The sequence below is a fragment of the Copadichromis virginalis genome, linkage group LG3 (assembly GCF_057382275.1).
Source record: "Copadichromis virginalis isolate Kocher_CV1m ecotype Utaka linkage group LG3, C_Virginalis_male_GT1.1, whole genome shotgun sequence".
NCBI classification, from domain to species: Eukaryota; Metazoa; Chordata; class Actinopteri; order Cichliformes; family Cichlidae; genus Copadichromis; species Copadichromis virginalis.
The window spans coordinates 46,330,644-46,354,154 of NC_140620.1; the positions used below are offsets into that span (position 1 = coordinate 46,330,644).

Consider the following 23,511-nt stretch of genomic DNA (forward strand, 5'->3'; position numbering starts at 1 on the left):
AATCTGTCGTGACTTCAGCGGCAATCGGTTTATGTTGAATGTAATAAAACTTGTTTTGAATCAAGCGAAACACAACTAGGATGAAAATGTTCTTTATTAGACGGTAAATAAACACACTCATATCCTAATTAGCTACCTTACATTTAAATTAAGGCCTAATCAGTAGTAGTGCACTACCTAGAACAATGTGAGATCCAATTATATGATTATATACTTTATTAGAAATTTAAATGGTGCGCTTGAAGGAAACATATTTAAAGGGTCTTTTGTTAACACAGCTGTACTTTATAAGAGGGTCAGTTATTGCTTATAACAAGAAAACTGCACTGTGAACTCAAGTCAGCATGCAACAGGTCACACAGTTTTAATGCACAATAATAACAAATGTATCCACGTTTGCACTTGTTAGTTACTGGGTATTTCATTTAGTCATATATTGCAAGCTTTATTGGGAATTAAAATCACTTTGCTGTTTGGGATGTGTGGTGCTATGTCTGTGTTGACGCTGCTGTGGAGCTTGAATAAAGTCAATTTCTGTGTGAGGTGTAGTAGACTAGTGTTTTTATGGTGCTTTTTACAAGTTTGTCTAAATTGATACAAAGTAGGCCACAGCTTGTTGCGCCTCATTAATGTACTACTAAATAAAGTGTGATAGTACAGTTAGAATGTGCTTATATTATATTATAATGTTATGTTATATTATTATATGAGGATTTTCAAAGGCTTCTAGGTACAATGTCTGTGGTAAAGCGTCCGATGCTGCAGACACTTGGTTTCAAAATACAGAATGTTAACAGGAGTCAGCATGGGGGGGGGGTCTGCCTGGAAGATTTCATGGCAATGCCTGTAATATTTGGGTGGATAACTGACTCTAGAGCAAAGTTGCAGACCAGACTCACGTGACCTTGAGCCATGCCTGTAATGCTCTTACAAAGGATAAACAAATAGTGCAACAAATTTCCTCTTTTTCAAAGACATTTCAGGTATCATCACACTGCTGATCTGAGGCTGGTCTTTTCTTGTTGCCATCATTTTTATGTACAGTATGTGGTGCAGGAACAGAAAGATGGAAAAAAAAAAAAACGAATTTCAAGGTTTTGTGTGTCTTTGTAGATGCCCATGGGATATTTTCCAACAGTACAACTTGCACTACATTGTACTACTTTTCTACACCATAAAAGAAATTCAAATAATCCAGTGGTGTCAACAAGTTTGACTTTGTGAATGCCAATATTTATCACATACCTGAGCTGAACTGAATAGGCCTTTTAGATCTCTGAATGTATCCGTGATTGCTGCCTCCGTCACACGAACTTGAGAGTTGATTGCTCCGACGGAGATCCCTCCGTACCTGCAGTGTCAGGAAAGTAATCAGAAATGCACGCACACACGCTCTCTCTCTCTTTAAAGGCATCTACTTTCATGCCTGTGCAAATAAATCAACAAATCAGCTAAGACCTCATGTGCAGTTATCATGGTAATCACACATGAATTAACTCACACACATATAGGGAAGCCTCAGCACATCCCCCCCCCCAACAGCATGATCACACACACACTGTAATTACTACATGCGGTTTTTTCACCCTGAGCTTTCACAACACTATTTCTGTCTCGCTTTTTTTTTTAGGTCCTCATTATATCAGGGGCATAGGAGAAATGTGAAACACTATTATTACTCTGCTCGTGTCACAAGTTATTGCCTAAGAAACATTCATTAGACATACGGGCTTAATACGATCCAATAAAACAGACAATCGCATCGCTGCTTATAACATTTGTATTAGTTTGGTATAGACGCCTTCATCTGAGCGCAGCGGTGGTGATAGACAGGAAGTGAGGGTGGGGGAGTAAGGCTGGAGGGTCCACTCAGCCGACAGTGAAATCGGGGACGATTCGGTTGCTCGGTTTGCATCCTTACTATTAAGGCTACAGAGGCGCCCCGGAAAATGACTACGTGAAATTACTTTTAAGTGAAACCTTTTCGAGGTCAGCTTGTGATATAACATTGTGATGATGGGACCTGCGGCTGTGGCTCCCCCTCAGAGTCACGCCAATGCTGCTTGCTCATTAGCATGTTACAGGCCATATTAAAGCACTCCAAGCTGCGTTCACAACTATTTTTTTCAAGTTCACCGAAGTTTATATGATAAATATTGGTATCAATTCCAATGTGGAATCTGGAAATGAGCCACTATCTCCAACAAATTAAAGGCAAATCGACCGCTTAGATCAGGGATGTCAAACTCATTTTACATCGTTGGCTGGATGAGTGTAAACGCCCTGTCAGTGTAAAGAAGTTTAACTCGCATTTATCTAAATATCTAAAGTAGAAACAATAAAGAAGTGCAATTTTAAGAGTTTGTCAACGTGATAAAGAAATGCTGCTGTAGCAAAGGAAAGACATTTGTCAGTGTGACTCTTTGGACTTAAATTCTAAGAAATCTAAGCTTTTCAACTGTGGGACCATTTGGGAAAAAAGCAGATTTCAACAGTAAATCGTAAATTGTAACTATAATTTATTTATTATAATTGCTTACTCAATTAGTTTGGTGTATATGAATGGCCCTAAGGGAGCTCTTTACCAGCAGGAAAACCCTATGAAAACATAGTAAAAAGTCTATAAAAAGTTCCAAATTCATGCCCTACATCACATTTCCCAAAGCTGTCCAGTGGGCCGGATTGGAATCTTTGCCGGCTAGATTCTGGCCCCCAGGCCTTGTGTTTCACACCCCTGCCTTAGAAGCTCCATCTGGACTCTGTCCATCAATTTTTTCTCTGCCCTGAAGGAAGAGCTTTTTTATCAGCTTTCCAAAATTGCAGATGAAAATGATGCTTCAATTTATCGCTTTTTCCAGGCTCACAGCAAGTTGACAATTTCAATACACCCCTCACGTTTACACCCCTGGGCACACACACACGTGGATGTGCATTCTTGCGCTCGCGCCGCATATGCTAGACCAGGGGTCAGCAACCTTTAACACCCAAAGAGCCACTTGGACCCGGTTTCCACGCAAAAGAAAACACTGGGAGCCGCAAATACTTTTTAAAATCTAAAATGAAGATAACACTGTATATATTGTTTTTTTACCTTTATGCTTTGTGTGAACTGTTAAGTCTAATTGTTGAATGTCGCCATTGTGTTTCTTAAATTTGTATAGTCTTAGTTTAAGCAGTAGGATCAAAGCCATTCCTTTGATCCTGACCACCTCTCCAGCCACTCTGTGCTGGGGGAGGTTTTATTGTAGATACATCCTAACTTGAAGATCTGTTTGATGTTTGGTAGAGCTTCCTACCCTTTGTATGGTTTCACTGTGTTATCTTTGGTAAACCATACATTGGGTGTGGGGGAAGACTACCCTCTTTATGACCAAGGATGTTGTTCCTGCTTTTAGGTTTTATGACCCTTTGACCAACAAACACACACACACTCACATAACACACACACACACACACACACACACACACTCTCACATAACACACACACACACACACACACACACACACACACTCTCACATAACACACACACACACACATTCTCACACACACACACACACACTCAGTGTATACATTTACATACAGTGCCTTGTCTTTGTAACCAAAGGGGGGTTGCAAGGGGAGGTGTTTTGTAAACTATTGTTTGAAGTTTGTCAATAAAAGGCGGCGAGAGGAGGCCACCAGTGTGGTCATTTCAACGTGCTGGTCACAGACGAGAGGCCTCCCTTGCGCAAGAAATCGATCGAACACTGTTGCCTTGCTTTTCTTTCATGGGAATAAGTCTTGGATACAGCGGGGTCTGAGTTTAGACCCAACATGAACAACTAAAGTAAGTAAGTAAAGTTTATTTATTAAGCGCTTTTCACAGACAGACATCACAAAGCGCCGTACACAAATATTAAAATAAACGATACAATCAATAGAAATTATACACAGTTTAACAGATCAAATGTAAATAATGTAAAGAATATAAAATATGTAGATCAACAAAAAGCTTGTTTGAACAGAAACGTTTTTAACTGCTTTTTAAAAGAATCCACAGAGCAACTAAGGTGTGTTGCTTATGAAATCCATGAAGTGCTACAGAGAAAATTACATTTTATTTATGTAATTAACACATTTTGAACTCTTAAAGAAATATAACAAAAGGAAAGACACCCAGCTGAACTAAAATGATCCAGCAAACAAAAACTGTTGTGAGCCGCCACCCTTATATCGCCTTTGGGCTTTTGGAGCCTTGACCTGACTTTTAAAAAGTAATTGGAAAAAAAGCACTATGCTGCTGAAAAATGAAAAATATACATTTGCAAAATTCTGCCTAAATATGTATTTTACCTGGTTAATGTGTGTGGCGGGGCGTGGTCTGCAGCGCCGCTGCAGGGGGAGGCGGACGCACCTGAGCGGCACCCGCAATCACGCCTCGCCGCCTTAACGTCTGTGCCGTCTATGCTGTTGTGTTGTCGGGCTGTGAGCAGAAAAGCTACAGCCGGCTGTCTGCGTACAGCAACCGTGTGTGAAAAGTGGTCGATAAAGAGATGCTGAAAAGCAGCGGGTCTGCCGTGGTACGAAGACACTTTCATCTTCACGCACGATGAAAAAATAATAAGATATAATTTTATTTTTATATTTCAAAATCACAATAATCTTCCAATTTAGAACTACAAGTTAAAAAAAGAACTAAACACAAATAAAAGACACTTCAGCTAATTACTTCTAATTTATTCTCCCAAACCACCTGGAGCCGCAAAATAAAGACTAAAGAGCCGCATGCGGCTCCGGAGCCGCAGGTTGCCGACCCCTGTGCTATACATATACAGCACGAGCACACACTGCACAGAGGAAATACGTGTACATGTCCTTTTTTTTTTTTTTTTTTTTTTTTTTTTTGGAAGTGACATCAGAAACAGCAGCATGTGACATCACGTGATGGCGGAGCTTCAGTTCATCCTTTGTCATCCTTTTTTTTTTTTTTTTTTTTTAATAGGACAGGGGGAAAGAATGAAAGAAAGAGGGGGAGAGGAAGAAAGAAAACCAAAGGGGAGAAGAGACGGTGAGAAGGGGGGGGAAGAGAGAAAAAAAAAAAACAAAAAAAAAAAAACTCCTGGGTCACCTGTATGGAGAGAAAGAAAAACAAAAAAAAACAGGGGAGACAGCAAACAACAAAGAGCAACATAATAATAATAATAAAAAAAAAGCACCATCACAATAAACTAGCTAGTCATAGATATCAATATTTACTAAATAATAAACGATATTGTGCAGCACGCAAGATAGACAGCGCACAGTGTGCTTTGAGGCAGCAGCCAAGAAAGCTGTAGTCCGCATCTGTGAATACCCATGTGTACACCTGTGTGCATACCTGTGTGGATCAGCATGCTTGCATTCCAAAGGTTTCTCCATGTAATGATCTGCTAGAGAGTGTGGGGAGCCACAGCCCTGTCCTCTATGGTATCAAGCAGGTATGGAGGAGATCAAAACTCCAGACATCCAGAGGCACCCAGAACACAAGAGACCAAGGAAGACCCACAGAGGGGCAGCCGCGCCACTGTCCCAGTAAGAGCTAAGGAGAGTCCCAGATGAGGGCTCACTCAGCAGCCGCGGAGCAGAAGCCAGGGGGAGTTGCAGTGACGCGCCCGTGAGCTCCGCCGGCAGCCAGCTGTGCCTGAGTGACCGAGCCCCAGGCCGAGAGGCCGGGGGCACCCCACCTCCGAAGTGGCCCGAGCGAGCCCCAATAAGCGGCCGCCAAGGAGTGAGCCGGTGTGTACCCGGACACCCACCCCCAGATACAAAGAACCACCAACGCACCGATACCTGAGGGAGTCCGCCACCGGCAGGGGAAGTGGTGGTGGGTGGAGATAGGCCTCCAAACCTTGGAGGGCCCGAGATGTCCCCAGAGAGGTGGCGTCTGATACCCAACCTGACATATAGACACAGACATACAGGCACACACAGACACAAACATCCATTCCCACCCTCATGCTCTCATATGTACTTCACACTCAACCGACGTGGAGACAGACATAAAGGGACGCTGTACACACGATCACACTCCCCAAGCGTACTCTACTAACCGGGTCTAGGTACCCTTGCCCCTGGAGGGGGGAACTGCACCCAGACCCAGGTGGTGTTACCCTTTTCCCTGCGGTGGGGAGAGGCAGACCGCCCCGACTCCGCAGCAGCAGGGAGGCCCCAGACCGCAGTCGGATGGCCAACTCCTCCTAGCCCCCCCGCTCCAGTAGGCCGCAGAGAATGGGGGTGAGAGAAGACTCCAAACCTCCCTCCACCCGCTCATTGTAGTGTTGATGCATGTGTGTTCTAAGGTGCAATTAAAACCCAGGAGGGCATGGAGCTACCTGCCAAGGAGCAGCAGGTAAGCGCATGGTCCCTCCTGCTAGCCCTCAATGTCTACGTGTATTTAAAATTGAGAGGTGGGCAACGACGCCAGGGGTGAGGCGTACACCCTGATGGTAACTTGGACTCCGTGTATCGTGCCCACCCCCAAGATCCTATATGTATGTGTAATGAGAGTGTGAGTAATGTGAATGTCTAAGTTGTGGGATAAAATTGAGGCAGAGGCAGCCAGAAGGGGACAGAGGGGGGGGGTAGCCTCCTCTGCATCCTGGTGACATACCCCTACTCCAAGGCCCTGCATGTGTGGGTGGTTGTGGTGGAGCAGGAGGAGGGAGGCAGCTGGAGATGGGGAGGGAAGGAAGGGAGGGGCAGGTGACCCCTCCCTGGGGCCAGCTCCCCCGCTGACCCCAGTAGGCACTCCCACACTCCGCGACCCGCCAGGGAAAGGGGACCCAGGCCCATCCAGACCGGGGCCCAGCGCAGCAGCGCCCCCTGGCCCCACAGAGCCCGGGACAGTCCACCCAACCCCACCACAGAGAAAACTGCACCCACCCCACCATCCACTCGTCTTCCAGACTACATGAGACAATAGACGCCCAGGCTGAGATCTTCCTCCACCTCTCCTGTATCTCCCCCTCCTGCAGAGAGTTCCTGAGGGGAAGAAAGCTCCTGCAAGGTGTAACAATCTCCCCCACCGGTTGAAGAGCCCCACAGGCGACTCGACACGCCGGCGGCACCCTGCGCCAGGGATGGGCTCCCATGCACCCACCCGCCCACAACCCCGGCAACACACAAACCAGGACCCAAGGCCCCGAGGCCCAGCCAGGGCCCCGGCCCAGAGATGGAGCGCCCCCAGACCCTCACGCCCATCCCGGACCCACCCAGGGGCAGACAGGCTACCAGGTCAGTAACCCACGTCCATCACCACAGACCCTCCCCTAGCCCCGCTGCACGCAGCCACGAGTACGTGTACATGTCCAACACGCTCTGGAATCGTGATGAAACAGGGCTGAGCAAACACACCAGCCTAACGCTTACAATTAATCATTCCTCTCACTGACAGTTTGCTCTTTATGGTTTCACGCACTGAGATGACAGGTTAAGGGAAGTGCATCACAGAGCGGCCAGGCAGGATTTGCTCGAACACGATAACTGCATAACGACGAGGATGGGAACGACAGCACGACGTGCAGGACCTTTTGCTCATGTTACCGTTGCTGATCTTCTAAAGATAGACACACCGCCATTCACAACAGCAAACACAGTTATAAACGTTACCTTGTTTTACCAGACTTCTCAAAAGTCTTGACCAGGAAGTCCGTCATATTCCGTCCGGTTAAATTCAGCAAGGTGTCTGTCGTGTTCTGTATCCTCTGTGAAAAAAACAAAAAAAAAACAAACAGTTGAATTGAAGCATTTTTTAAAAACTATTGGTTTGTTATTTGGGTCAAAATAGTGTTTTCTGGACCACTTGGTGGCACCAAAAACAAGACCGACTCAGATTTATCACCTCATAAATATGTTATTGGTACCTCCCCGTACCAATAACATACTGGTTGGTTCGGGGAGGTGCTAGCAAACAGATATATTAAGAGACGTGTTTCTGGCCAGCTGACGAATGTAGCTGCAATAGCCACTCTCCTTTCGACCCTGCTAATAGAAGCTGCTTGCTGATTTGCTGCTGTTTCTGCTGGACAGCTGGGGTGATCGGAGGCCTTTATTTTCACTGAAGGCAACGGCCTCCTGCTGCTAAAAATGAGATTCATCAGAGCGACACGTTAAAGCTGCAGACCATAAAAGCAAAGCGATGAGCTGAAAATGCCCCATGGAACTACTTGGTAATAATCGTCCGCGGGTTTGTCCGCACCACTGACACTGTGCATTGTACTGAGTCAGGCGATCCATCGTTAATATAAAAACATGGCTTCGAGCAGCTTTGAGTTTAAGATGCAGAAGACCTTTCCCAAACACTGTGTAGCTTTAATAATGCAGAGATATCCTAAAGGCAATGTTTGTTGATGCAGGCTCATGCAAAACAGGTGCAGTGGCTTTTATTTTATTTACTGTCTGAAAGGATATAAAAGCACTTTGCTTTGCCCGCGTGCCGTGGAGCATCCTGAGTGGAAAGGCTGACCACAGACAGACAGGCAGACTACGGCTGACCCGCCCCAGAAAAAACTCATCCATTAAAAAACCCCAACAAAGCTAGAGAGAGTTCTGCATGTGGTATCTATCCACTCCACCGTGGAGCACATTCCCCCCAACTCTTATCATAATAGTCAATTAAGCCTAGCTATGGGAAGCCTGGCTGAAATCTACACCCCTGCCAAAGCTGGGGAAAGCTGTTTCTAATGTCAAAGGACCCTAATTAGATACCCTTCTGTGGATAAATGGGTACATTCAAACAACCAATTAAGCGAGGGTGCGACACATTGCTATGAATACACTCCACCTTGTGCAGAGTGATGCACACACACACACACACACACACACACAAAACGACCCCAAGCTGCTTTAGCCCTGCTTATTTAAAGAGCTAACACTGCTAATTAGTAGAGTGATCCTTGATAAAGTGCAATTGAGACCCCTGGACTGAAATGCAGTTTACCAACGCCACCCACCCCAGCTACACTGGTTATCTGCCCTTGTGTACAAACAGCTTGATGTGTGAGCTTTGGGCAAACATAGTATGTACCTCTATACATATTACACTCATTCTTTCTCACTTGTATTATATGTCAGATTACTTTAGAGCAGCGGTCCCCAACCTTTTTTGCGCCACGGACCGGTTTGTGCCCGACAATATTTTCACGGACCGGCCTTTAAGGTGTCGCGGATGAATACAACAAAATAAAACCAGTACCGGTACCGAAAAAAAATAAGATTTATTCATAACACACGTGAAAAGACCCAGGAAAACCGAGTTAACGTAAAAAACGATAACAAAATAACGCTAAAAACCGATAAAAACCCTGAAAACCATACATTTCACACCCGAGTCTCACTCTCGCGGCCGGGTACCAAATGACTCACGGACCGGCCCGGGGGTTGGGGCCCGCTGCTTTAGAAGGCTCTGCGTCCATGAATCGCTCTAAAACGCACCAAATCAATAGTTTTTTGATTTTTTTGATGCTCTGAAGAGAGATTAGAGAAACTGTTAAAAATCAAATGGGAGAGGGAAGCAAAGGAGGAGAATTTTATGGAAGATGGAAGGCTAAATTCAAAATTGGACATGGGAGAAAGAAAAGGAGGCGGAGAACTCAAATTGCAAGGCAAAAAAAAAAAAAAAACAAGCAGAAGGAGAATGTAGAGGAAGAAGAGGACCCATCTGGCTTATGAATCAGAGATAAGGGGGAGGAACAGCACAGCAACCTTGGTTTATCTCTGAACAAACATGCTTCCCTTTCGAAAAAGCCACAGGAACTGAGAAACAAACAAAACCAAGGAAAAAAAAATAAGAGCTTTACACTCCACTGTGTGTACAATGAGTTTATACCCGGGCATACAGTCGGCATGGGTCTAATTATTTTGGCCTTCGTCCATATCCCCCATCAAAAAGACTGAAATGGGGACATTATGCGATTGTGTAATACCTGGCTCTGCATCTCTTGTTCATTACCTGGAAACAGCTTCAGTCTGTTTGGCATTCTGCACGACATCAGTTCTCCAGCTTGATAGCTAGGTAAGCAAGAAGGGGTGAGGGAAATGTAAACTGAGGAGTAATCAAATCTGTTGAATGAGCTGGCATACTCGAGCACTGGAGAGATAAGAGAGCGTGCTGTGTTCATATTAATCTTGCCACCGGTTACATCGTGCTGCTCCTCAAAGGTGAGTTTTATCTGGTGCGCACAAAGAAAAGCAATCTCGGGGAAGAATCTTCCTTGCTTAAATATGTCAAATCGTACAGTCACCTGTTTTGCCACTGAATACTGTGGAGAATGGGGAATACAGAGTTAGTCATGCCACAATATCACAATACTCACTATAACAATCAATAGCATTACAATACAGCAGTTCTGCAACATTTAATACTACCGCAAGTGTCAATGCATGATGATACTTGTGTAATGGAAGAAGATAATGATTCAATAATGTTAAAGTTCAGGCTCTGGGGAGGCTAATCCATGACTGAGAGTGTTCAGCTGTATGCTTTTCTATCCGGGTATGCTTTTACTCATTTAATGCTGAAAAAAGAAGCTGTTGCCAATCAGAACTTCTTCCCACTTCCCACTTCTTTGAGCCCCAAACCATGACAGAGCCTCCACCATGTTTTAAAGATGGCCGTAGACACTCACCGTATAGCTAATGGCTAATAGCTAACATGTCTGTGAAGGTTCTCAGTCAAGAAGAGCCACCTCCACAGGACAAGACTCAGCAGTCCATCTGCATCTTAAGGATAAAGGACACTCTTTCGAGGATGCCAATGTTCACATTTTGGACAGAGAGGACAGATGGTTTGAAAGAGGAGTGAAAGAAGCCATCTATGTCCACTGTGAGCGACCATCTTTGAACAGAGGCGGGGGTTTACGACACCAACTCTCTGCCATCTATAATCCAGTTTTGAGATCCCTTCCCAGACGCCTTAACGCCCACTCACATCCTGGGCCATCTGACCTCAGGAATTCGTATGATAAGGTGGGGCCAGGTTTCACAATGAACATACCCGAAACTCTGGCTGATTAGGACCCACACCCAGTTTCACACCTTGGCTCAGGCGATTAGAGGATCATCAGGGGGTCCTTTTGTCCCTCTGTGGGGGTCACTCCCACTAGGTTTAAATCTGGGACTCTCCACCATTTGACCTTAGAACTGAAGAAGCTTCTCGGATGAGAGGTGAAACGTCTTCAAGCATCTTAAAGAAGTCCAGACGCTTTTCTTTGCAAGCTCCTTTGACTAATAGCTAACACCGCTAACTAACACAGTTAGCGCCAAACGCCATTTTACAGATGGCTGTAGATACTCAACGTATAGCTAATGGCTAATAGCTAACACCGCTAACTAACACAGTTAGCGCTAACTAACACAGCTAACACCATTAGCTAACGGTGCCGCAATCAATGATTTGATTCAAGAATGTCACATTTGGATTCAGAACTCCATAAAAACTGTTGTCAATGATTTCCAATCAAGCTCCTGTGTAATCTGGCATACCTCAGCCCCTTTTGTCCCTCCACTGAAGAGGACGATGCATCTCTCACATCCTCTGTCAGGTCTTTGCTAGATTTCCCCCCATATTTCTCAAGGACATGACTTTCAGATCATTTTCATCTGCTGTAGTTATATTTTTTTTCAGGCTTGATAGTTCTTCTTTTGTCCTTCACTTATCCAATTTCCTCAAGTTTTTAAGGACACATGTCAACTTTTCATTTAATAGCTCTTTGGGAATCATCTTGTTGGTGCAAAAATACAATTTTATGTCTGTCAAACTGTGCTCTCTTTGACATTTTTTTGTAGATTCAACTAAAGAAATGGGAACAAATGATTTTTTTATTTTTTATTTTTTGCAAGCGGCTGCTCGGAACAAAGTGCCTAAAGATGCTATTTAAAATTGATTCTGGTGTACCATTGGTCAGATACAAAAACTGGGCTGAACATGAGAGAAAAAGGAAAGAATGTCCCAAGAAAAGCGCTGAAAGATTTTCAGAAAGGCTGAAGGACTTTAAAAAAAAAAAAAAAAAAAAAAAAAAATCACAAAAAGGAAAAAAGTCTGGCTTTTGCACAGCACTGCATATTTGAAACTTTTGGTTTACTTTAAATGTATTAATAATCATAACGTCATGGTAGCACAAAGGGAAGCGATGTATTGCTGAATCATCATACACACAAACTTCTACATTGTTGTGAGCTCCTTCAGCTCGTTATAACCTGATGTGTTGCTAGTGGCAGGTGGCCAGTTGTATACTCATGTGTACCCGTGTCACATCACATACATGAGCGACGTTTTTCAGCTCAACATGCTCATTGTCCTGCATGATTATGTCCAATAGGATCACATCAGTTTAAATTGTGCTGAACAGGAGCATTAGCTAATAGCTAACGGTCCTGGCTTACAAACAGGCACCTACTAACCACAACCAAAAGCCCCACATGAAAGACTGAGCTGCAAGCATACAAGCCCGGTGAAAGAATTTCATCTAAAATCCCTTTTCCTTCTGTTTAGCTGCAACAAAGGGACTTCCTCACCCTCCGTTTGCCTCGCCTCACGAGTCAATGACCTTTCTGCTTTTGTTTTTGAGCATCTCTTGCTTTCTGCTGAGAAGGAGGCCATGGACAGGTCGTTTTACACCAAAATGAATCTGTGTGCGCTTGGAGTCAAAGTGACAAATCTGCAGGGTCCCGCAGAGAAAGGATGTGCCAGTATGCTGCGTTTGCCATTGGCTGAGGATGACCTGGTGGGGTTTGGAGCTGATCAGCACTTAACTGGATTTATTCCTTCAACAGCTGTTGTCAGAGACAAAACGTGCCCTCATATGTAAGGTTTATAGATTCATTATTGTTTCACTGAACCGCATGAATAAATTACTACATAAGATGCTGCAAATACAGTGGACTCGCCGACCCTCACTGAACAGACCAGCGAGAAGTCAGGGGTTGTGTTACATTATAAATTCAGTTCAACAAACACTTGAAGGCATTTGTTTTTAAGCAAATTCTTAAACCAAGAAGCAAAGTTACACAATACTAGTTGTATTTCCCATGTAGAATTATCCCTTTTTTCCTCTTTCCAATGCCCTACTTCAATAGCCTGATAGATGAGGCCAAGGAGAGTAATTTGCAAACAAGCCGTAGTTAGGCCAGCCTCCAAATGATAAAGACATCAATCGTAATACATTGAAAGTGGCGGCTTTATCAATTCCTCCGCACGCATGACTGCCTATTCATCTTTGAAGGTTAAATATCACCAGCGAATGAGAGTCAATACCTTAGAATTGATAGAGGGCTTACTGTTGCCTGCCATTACCATGGAAACAATGATTTCACACTACCTCCTGCGGTGCCATGTCCACGCTTTTTTCTCTTTTGTATTTTCTGTAGTTTCTCAAGGGCATATTCGGAGGTTCGGCAGGATGAAAGATAAAAAAGAAAAGTACTGTGAAGCCAGCACGCTTTGTCATGATTTATTCAACATGGGAGGCTTTCCGGTCAAAGGGAACACATCCTCACGATGTGTTCGGCTTCCACGGGTGGTCCATGCCTCGGAGTAACATCAATTTAGTGCAACCTGCTACTGTCAACAGGTAAACGATGCAGCGAGGACGTGATATGCAGAAGTTCAATTGTTTATATATGTCCGGATATCTCTGTATCTGTGATGATATTATAAATCGTCACAGGCAGCAATTCTCCACGTGAAAAATGATGCTCGTACCGGATACCACTGTGGACGGTAACACTAAGAGAGTGGCCACGACCTTATGTACTACACTGTATACCAAACACTAAAGCCTATGTTTTGACCCACTGGTAGACTTGCAGTTAACAGCAGGGAGGCTTCAGAGGTTGGAGAAGGAAGTGTCGAGGGCTAGGGGTCACAGTTCTATACAAGAGAAGTGGATAAGCACCTGTGCAGGTTTAACAGTGGGATATCGGCTCTTACATAACTAAAAACTCACTAACAATTTACTATATTTGTGTTTACATCATAACAAGCTTTTTTCCCCCTGCAATTCAAACATTTTATTTTTTAAAAAATTAATGTGTAACTTTTACCCTCAACCACAGCACTAAATCTTAGGATGGGAGATACGAGGATTGTGCAAATTTCCAGGTAGGTCGTATTTAAACTGAATTTCTGAGATTTCCAACCCGGACGGTTGGAGCATCTCCACCAACCCTGAGTCGATAATCCAAGACGGCACTGAAAGTAAACAGCAGTGAAAGGATAAAACTTTTAATTTGCTGCATCGCTGTTGTTACAAAGCATTGACCAGGACGTGCTGCCGCAGTGTTTTTACGTACACAAAACTAAGTATTGTTCTGATGTGCATTTACTGCACGTATGGTTTAGCTAAGAAGTAAAGAAGTCAGTTTTTTCCTAGCTTTTTTGACTTTACTGCTGAAGCAAACTGAGTGACGTCAATCCCGAGCTTCAACGTCCAACTTCCGAGGCATCGGGAACAAAGCATTAGTTTGCTTCTCTCCTCTTGTCTTGATTGTCTGGATTGTTTTCAGCTTCGTCTCGTCACCCTCCTCTTTTCAATTACCTGATCACTCTGTCTGTGTGTATATAATAGTTTTGTCTCCCCTTTGTCGTTTGTTGTGTCTGTTCCTGTCTGCTTTTTTGTTTGCTTCTTGGCTTCGTTTTGTTTTTATCATCTGCATATGCCTAAATAAAGGTTTGCTTTTAGTTAATTCAGTCTGTCTTCACAGTCTGCATTCTGGCTCCTCAATCTCTGCGTTTCATGATAGCAAAGTCACACTTTTCCCTTTTTTCCTGATTAGAAACTTGTGTACAGTGTCTATGACCTTTTTGCAATCCTGTATAAAAACTAAACTGCAGTGTTTAACAATTAAATGAAGCTATTTTCCCAGCAAAATACCTCCCTAATGTCCAAGAAACTAAAGCTACTATTTAAGCTGTTTTTGTTCACTGTTCACTCACTTCTGTAGAAATCGCTGCTTGGTTGTCTTTAGGAAATATTCCTGGCTTGTCTCTCACAATCTTACTTTAATTCCTTCGTGCCTTATCTAATAATTGATTGCCAGAAAATGAAAGTGGGTGGCAAATGTTTGGTTAAATTCATATTCGTGATGCATCGCAGACAAATGCAATGTGAGGAGAATCACGCGTGTCTAAGTGAAGTCTGCAAAGATCGTTGATTGAGTGGGAGCTGCTTTTCTCAGGGGATGAGGCTGATGAATGCACCCCACAGTCTCTGCGCTTGTTTTGCACTCAGCTAGTTATCGCCACACACCGATCTCTGTGATATACTTCAGGATTTTGCATTTCACTGCGCTAAGTCCCGGCCAGGTGAAAGCATGTGAACCACATCATTGCACTAATTTATCACGGTTTCATCTGGCCAAAGAATGTGCTCCCAATACTAATCAGACTGCTTTTCATGATGTTTAGCGAAGTCTAATCTTCTGTCTGTATACGCCGTGTCCTTCATGCTGTGTGAACTCAAAGTAATTTCACTTTCTGCAGAATGCCCTTATGCCTGAGTGTGAGGCACCTGCTTGTATGTTTTTTAGGATGTCCTTGGTGTCGATTAGTTTGGCCACTGTGATTACTGCTACTGTGGCTTGTTCTGCAATTCCTGGTTTCTCATGTTTGTGACTCTCAAAGTCAGATTTTTTTTAAACTTCCTCTTGCAATTTCTGTTCCATGACACAGCCATGGCTTGTTTATCCGGTCGTTAAGTGATGACGTGACGAATCCTACTTCCGGGCCTAAAGTAGTCTGCGTTTAATATGGCTTTTGTGTTGTTAACATGTTTAATGTTTTGTATTTTCTTCTATTTGATCTCAAAAAGCTCCTAAAACAGTCAGTGATCACTGTTGACCTCCCTCGGCTTTTATTACCGCTAATCATTTATTTAAGCTCAGTTTTTAAAACCTTAGGATGTAACTACAGCCCAGCCCATGCAGCAGTATATGAATGACTAACCTCGTATTGTGGATGGATTATCTCAGTTGTTCTCCTGGCTGAAGTTTGGTCCTTTTACAGCATCCTGCCATGCGATTACATTTGTTCCTGACCACCGAGAACACTCACGTTAACTTTTATCAAGTGGAAAAAAAGTTAGCTTGTTTATATTATGCTAACATAGCTGTGTCGCTAGCGGTCACGTAGCACATCATTATATACCAGCTAGCCAAACTTCAGTAACCCTACAAACGTCACTGCTGTTTAGTTTTCTGTCTTCATTTATGCTGGAAGTGATAGCAGAGCTGTACGTTTTAATATGTTTCCAAAACCCCGCAGTCAGGACATGCTATATTGTATTTAGATAGAAGCTAGCGAGCTAACTCCCTGCTAACTTCTAACTCCATTAAATGTCATAAATTCCGTTTTCATGGATGCCTGGATGTTAAACTCAATTGTTACACCTGGTAGAGCAGAACGCTGATCATTTTATTAAAGATGAAAGACTTTAGACAGTTTTTCAACTCTCAGTAATGCCATAGTGATCGTTTGATATGTGGACCTGCAGCGCAGTTTAGGCCCAGACACGGCTAGTAACGTCAGACTTAACGACCGGATAAGTATAGTCGTACAATTTGGACATCTGGAAATTACAGGCCTTTGTGTCATTTGTGCCATTGGTGGTGCTACTGTGCTAGAGGGATGCACATAGGGTTGCCAACTCCCTGAAAAATAAATAAGGGACACCTCGTGGCCAGGGCCGGGCGACCCAGTTGTCTTCACCCTTCCCAGTGTGGTGAATTTTCTAGCTCTTTTTTTGTGTGTGAAATTATTTTTTTTAACCCTTTGACTTGAATTTGATTTAAGTAGATGCATATTCTATTCTTTGTGATATGAACACATGTGAAACAAATGATCATTTAGCCATTTATTTTTAGCTCAAAATGACAACATTAACACAGTAAAACAGGTCTCGTTCTTAAACAGAAGCCTGTCATGCTTAACTTTTGAGAATATAAGTAAATCTTTCTTTAAAAGAACTCTGTCCTGCTTAACTTAAAATAATAGAAAACAATAGAAAGAAAAATATTCTTGTAACAGTGCACATTTAGTGCATTTAGTACAATTGGCTTCAGTTGAGGTATTATTTCAGCTTTTCTAATCAGCTGCTCCCGTTTGAAAACCCGCTTGTTCCCATGATTACGCATCTTAACTCATCATCATTATTCATCTATGTATTACTTTTATGTATTAGTCATCTATTTGTTGTAATCATCCATCCTTGCAGTCGTTTATTACACAAAATAAATTATATTATCACACTTCTGGCCACATAGCGCTGATATTCACTGCACATGCCCATATTAACGTTTTCCAGCCAGGTGTTTTCCTTTTCCCATTCTTCCCTTTCTCTGAGGGGAACAAACATTGCTGCTCTAATGCTGGGCTCACACTGTGCGATTTTTGGCCCATTTTGAGCCGATTTTTGAGTGATCGGCCCGATTTTGGCCTTCATCGTGCGTCGTGTAGTATACGTGGGGTAACGAGAAGTGATTAACACCTCACGACCAGCTCCCGATCATCAATCGCTCGTGAGGGTGTCACCACAGGCGCTCACACTGCTCGCGCGCAAACACGTAAACGCCGTGAAAAAGACGGAGCAGCACGGCTGTGCAGCGTGTGATCTGGACACAAGCGATGGAGGCACAACTTGTAGAACTTTGAAAAGCTCATCCGAGCCTTTTCGATGTGGCCTCACAAAATTATCACGACCACAACAACCGTGAAAATAGTTGGATCTACATCGCTGCTAAATCACAGCTGCCTGATCATGTTTTTCATTAGCAATTTAGCAAAGTTGATGGTGGTGGTGTGTCTGTGTGAGTGAGAGACAGAGAGAGCGAGCGACAGATTTTCTGTTATAACCTTAATTTTATGGACGCACAGTGTGAGCACTCAGGTCGCATCAGAGCATCGGGCGGTATAGTGTGAGACCCTGCATCGTGACCTACCAACTTCTAACCCCTGCGAGTCAATCGTGCAGTTTGAGCAAGAGCTGAATAACGCGACTGAAAAAATCGCACAGTGTCTGCCCAGCTTTAGGTGTACTGTCGTCCGAGACTTGCACCGCAGTGTCGGCGTTTGTTTCCCTGTTGGCCATGCTTCTTGTTGTGGTCATCTGTTGTCTTCCGGTATTTTCTCCGTAAGCGACCTTTCCTCGACCAATGAGATGAGCGGTAATCTGAATTGTCATACTCGAATTGTCATAAGTGTGCTGTCAGCTCATTGGTCACAAAGCAGGAGAGGGTCTGGGAATTATGTTTTCAAACAAAGCGTTAATTCCATTAACATTTATAGACTACTTTTGATTCTCACTGTATTACGGGACAAAGTGCGTCCCTTATTAGCTCAATACGGGACGTGTGCTTTTGTTTCTAAATACGGGACGATTCCGTATTTTAAGGGACGGTTGGCAACCCTAGATGCACATCTAATGGGTTCCTCTTTTCTATCGTTGTCCGATTCTCCACTATCTTTACTTCTCCATCTGCTCTATTCTCATCCTAACTTTAAAATAATTTTAGTGGCAGATTGTACAATAAAAACTTAAAATCCTCAAGGTTGTTTCTGTGGAAAAAGTAAAGTCCATTTACAGGACCTGGATTGGAACAAATTCGATTTTATAAATAAATGAGAAATGACACAAGTGAATTTAACAAGATGCAGGCCAAAACTGGCCTTCACAAATGGTCTTTTTACTGTGGCTAAGTGTACTAAAATGACCAGCCACTTACAGTACGACACGATAAAGTAGAAATTCAGTTAAGCACCAAAGTAGGAGCAAGAAAAAGGACAGGGGTTGTTTGAAAATTGAGAAGCACATGGAGATAAGGGGAAAAGAGCAAAAATGAAAAATTAGGCTTGGGAAAGAAAGCCCTTCATAGCTTAGCGGGGCTATCGGGAGGATACAAAGACAAGAATAACGCCTCAACAAATGGGGGACTCCTGACAGTGCTGTCATGAGCTAAGACGGAACATCAGGGATGGGAAAAGGTTACACAAAGGGCACTACTCTTGTTTTACTGTCTCAGCGATCATCCTTTAGCATGATTCGTGGACAGGTGCTCCTTTTAAATGGCCCTGGAGGGCCGTGTCGTGGAAAGGAGCACACGGCGAGACTCACAAGTTCAACAAAGAACTACAGATCAATGCAGAGTGTGAAAGTGCACTGATTGCAGAGTGGTGCTGTATATAGGGGGAGTGAAAGGAATAAGGTAGGGGAATAAATGAGCGGCAAATGAGCCCAGTAGTTTTAGAGAATATCATTTAATGTCGTGCTTGTTGGAGGTTATCGACTTTGCAGTTTTACCCTTTTTTTAACCACGGTCTCTTAGCACTTCCAATATGACGTCTCCAAATGCATCAAAGGTTTAAGAGGAAATGTCACAGCAATTATCAAATTAAACCATTTCAGTTCATGTGCCTCAATTAGTATTGTAATTTTTCTCATCACTGAACCAAGGCTATAAGTGCTTTGAAAAACTGATATTGCAATTGCTGTTTAAAACCTAACCCACAGAAGTTGACACCTTAAACCTCACTGAGGAAATTTACTGTTTTGTTTCTCTCAGTTCACTTCAATTCAACTAAATGTTATTTATATAGCAACAAATCACAACAAAACTTCCCTAAGTGTTTTATATTGAGTGGTAAAGACTCCATTATCACACAAAGAAAACAGAGAAAACCCCAACAATCAAATAATCTATCAAAACAAGTGCTTTGGTGACAGCGGGAAGGAAAAACTCCCTTTTAACAGGAAGAAACCTGTGAGGCTACCTGAGCTAGCTCACCAACATGAGTTATTTCTGGTGTTTGCGTTAAAGACATTTTGATCAACAGTGTTTGAAAATTGTAGAATAAAAAAATCTGATGTCACGATCAATGTAGATGCCATGGGAAGTTGGTATCTGCTGGCTTACCTTCAAACCTCCAGGGGAAAAACAGTAATTACTGGGCTGCCCACTCACCAAAGTATTATCCAGCATCCAGAAGTAGCATGTCATTGTCAACGCAAGCCCATGTAAAACCGGGAGAAATTAAAAAAATAATAACAATATGCAGACACTCAGCCTTGCAGGACTAATCAGCACAGACCTCCATGTCTAGAAATAAAGATCCAAATGTAAAACTGCGAATTAGCTTCTGTAATTGTAATACTTCAAAGCCAAACCTCAGGCATTAGCAATCAACACTCCCCTGCTCATTTCCACCCTCTATCTAGGGTAAACTACTACAAACAAATTCTCAACCGTCATAAGTCTCCAAGAGGAAGAAAATATTGGCAGATTTAGCCGGGGTTAGCCATGAGCCATTCAAATTCTAATCTCTTAAAATGCAGGCACATGCCACAAAGCCTGAGCAAACAGACAAAGCCATCTCTAATAAAAATGACATTGGAGTGCAGTGACAGCTTCTCCAGCCATTCTCTGTCAAGCTTAGATTTCTCATTATCATTGGGAGACAGCAGTGCAAATCATTTAGCTCCAAATGAGACACCGCTTTCACTCTGTGCCGTGATTGGTTCAGTCAGCAGGTGGCAGCTGGTAGACAATGATGCTGTGTCTCTAACTTGTCAATCGATCCCAGCCTGGATCAAACCCCTTCAGGTCAGGTCCATGCAACATTTGCCCCAGCTGCCATGTGTAGTGTTAAAGTTATGGTCCATAGAGTATTGCTATCCGGTCGTTAAGTCTGACGTCACTAGCCGTGTCTGGGCCTAAACTCCGCTGCAGGTCCATATATCAAACGATCACTATGGCATTACTGAGAGTTGAAAAACTGTCTAAAGTCTTTCATCTTTAATAAAATGATCAGCGTTCTGCTCTACCAGGTGTAACAATTGAGTTTAACATCCAGGCATCCATGAAAACGGAATTTATGACATTTAACGGAGTTAGAAGTTAGCAGGGAGTTAGCTCGCTAGCTTCTATCTAAATACAATATAACATGTCCTGACTGCGGGGTTTTGGAAACAAATTAAGACGTACAGCTCTGTTATCACTTCCAACATAAATGAAGACAGAAAACTAAACAGCAGTGACGTTTGTAGGGTTACTGAAGTTGGGCTAGCTGGTATATAATGTTGTGCTACGTGACCGCTAGCGACACAGCTATGTTAGCATAATATAAACAAGATAACTTTTTTTCCACTCGATAAAAGTTAACGTGAGTGTTCTCGGTGGTCAGGAACAAATGTAATCGCATGGCAGGATGCTGTAAAAGGACCAAACTTCAGCCAGGAGAACAACTGAGATAATCCATCCACAATACAAGGTTAGTCATTCATATACTGCTGCATGGGCTGGGCTGTAGTTACATCCTAAGGTTTTAAAAACTGAGCTTAAATAAATGATTAGCGGTAATAAAAGCCGAGGGAGGTCAACAGGGATCACTGACTGTTTTAGGAGCTTTTTGAGATTAAATAGAAGAAAATACATAACATTAAACATGTTAACAACACAAAAGCCATATTAAACGCAGACTACTTTAGGCCCGGAAGAGGATTCGTCACGTCATCACTTAACGACCGGATTGACGTGTAGAGCCAAAGTGCTCAGGACTTTGGAGTTTGAGCAGAAAAGGTGAGGTCCTTTGCAGATTCTATTTGGGAACTGCATGCTATGAAATGTCCTAAGGGACTCTACAAGGTAGCAAAGTTGGGGTATATCTGAAAGGACACACTATGGGTTTATTTAAAGAGAATTTTAACAGGTGTGTGGAACAAGCTGAATCACTTGCAATGGCCAAGTCGGTATATTTTCAGTAGAATCAATTTTGGTCCCATTTTCATGCATGCTCGCTAGTTCACAAAAAGGGAAGCAGCACAAAAGGCTGATTTACATTTTGCAATGCAATGCAAATTCCTTGTTAGTAAGTACCTTTACGTTCTCAAATCAAAATGATGCTGACTGGGACTTTCAGACTGCAAGCCAAAAGCTTCCATGATAAGCATTTTTATTGTGCTGTTGTGTCACTGAGTTATTTTTTATTTTTTTACATTTAGACCACTCCGCTCTCTTACTGCAGCTTATCCCTCCATGACACACATTCAGTAAATGTATGCATTTTACCAAAAAGGGGGAAAGAACGCTACACATCCAGCTGGGTGCAGTGGCCCCTGAATAGGCAGCGGCTCCATGTCTCGCTCAACAGACCTCAGAGAGATACTGACACATTCACTGTTGCACATGATCGATCTCATAAATCTATAAATTCACATACAGTACGGACCGATCCACCCACTGCACCACAGAGAGACACGATTTCTGGAGTCGGACACTAACCTGTGGCGGAGGAAGGCCGCCCGCGCCGGGCGGGCAGTCGGGCAACATCATTGTCCGTTTAGGAGTGCCGCACTCGCAGCCGGGGGAGGGGTTAGACATGCTCCAGTTTCCATTCAGAAAGATGTCAGCGACTGACTGATCCACGGAGGGAGTGAACCAATCAGACCCCGTGGAGGAACAAGGTAGATTCCTGCAGGAAAATGAACATGAATATTTCACCGGCAACCGATCACCCCTGTCACCTACATCCATCACTGTATGCCTTATTTCCACTTTTTCTTAAACACTGGTGGTGTTTGGGGGATAAATCATAACAGTAGCAAAGCTTTATCATCGTTTTAATACAGCTTTGTATTTTTAAGACTCCTGGAAAATAACCACTTAATTAAAAGATTACAGTTTGTGTTTTAATAATGCATGCACAACAGGCCATTCAGAGCAGCTGCCGTAAACAAGAACTTCCGAGGACTCCGAACGCTTTAATATTTCCATCTCATAGGTTTAAACAGGTATTCATTATTCAGCTTATCCTGATCAAGACTGCAGAGAAAGCTCATTATTTATTGATCAAATTTGTTTTTACAAATTGGTTTTCAAAATCCTGCCAAGCATTTTTTTTTCCTAGCTCCATGCCTGCTGCTGGATTTGTCGGAAAGAGGCTGATACACGCATGCATAACAACTCGCCAAACATACACAGCTTGCAAAGATTCAGACTCTGTCAGTATCGTTTGGTTTTGATGTTTGGCTGGATTCTTAATTTGCGACTCGTGTATACTCAGCCTACTTACGGTATAGGGTCTCCTTTCATGCAGCGTGTCCCAAAGCCAGGCTTGTTCAACAAGCTTTCCACCACCTGGGACACCTCCATATTTCCTGGCCCATCGTTGCTGTAAAATTCAACATAAAATAATGAAAAATTCCTCATTAAATATTTCAGTTAAATCTCTCACAGAAGGTCCACATAGCAATTTAATCCATGAGCGCCAGCCAGTCTGTCACAATGTCAATAAAACAGACAAACAAGAATTAAATAGGCATTATGAAAGAGAATGAACTTGGACAATGGCCTGTTGTGGCAGAATCGCTGCATAATGGGGAACATGAGAACAGGGTGTCTACGGGTAAAGTAAAATTTAAAGACTGTTTTAATGTCCCTTTTAGGCCAAACTGTGCACAAATCACGACTGAAAATCTGCTCGTTATAAGGCAACACATTCAGAAATA

General features: G+C 43.1%; 1 protein-coding gene across 1 annotated transcript in view; it reads right to left on the reverse strand.

Annotated features, from left to right (window-relative positions):
• Nucleotides 1-23,511, reverse strand: part of LOC146715018 (phospholipid-transporting ATPase ABCA1) — a 189,536-nt gene that overhangs the window by 64,746 nt on the left and 101,279 nt on the right. The window contains exons 31-34 of the mRNA XM_085451370.1: nt 23,076-23,174; nt 22,286-22,475; nt 7,628-7,722; nt 1,246-1,351 (exon numbers count right to left, since the gene is read on the reverse strand). Coding sequence (XP_085307496.1) covers nt 1,246-1,351; nt 7,628-7,722; nt 22,286-22,475; nt 23,076-23,174 — 490 coding nt within the window. The remainder of the gene's footprint in view (nt 1-1,245; nt 1,352-7,627; nt 7,723-22,285; nt 22,476-23,075; nt 23,175-23,511) is intronic.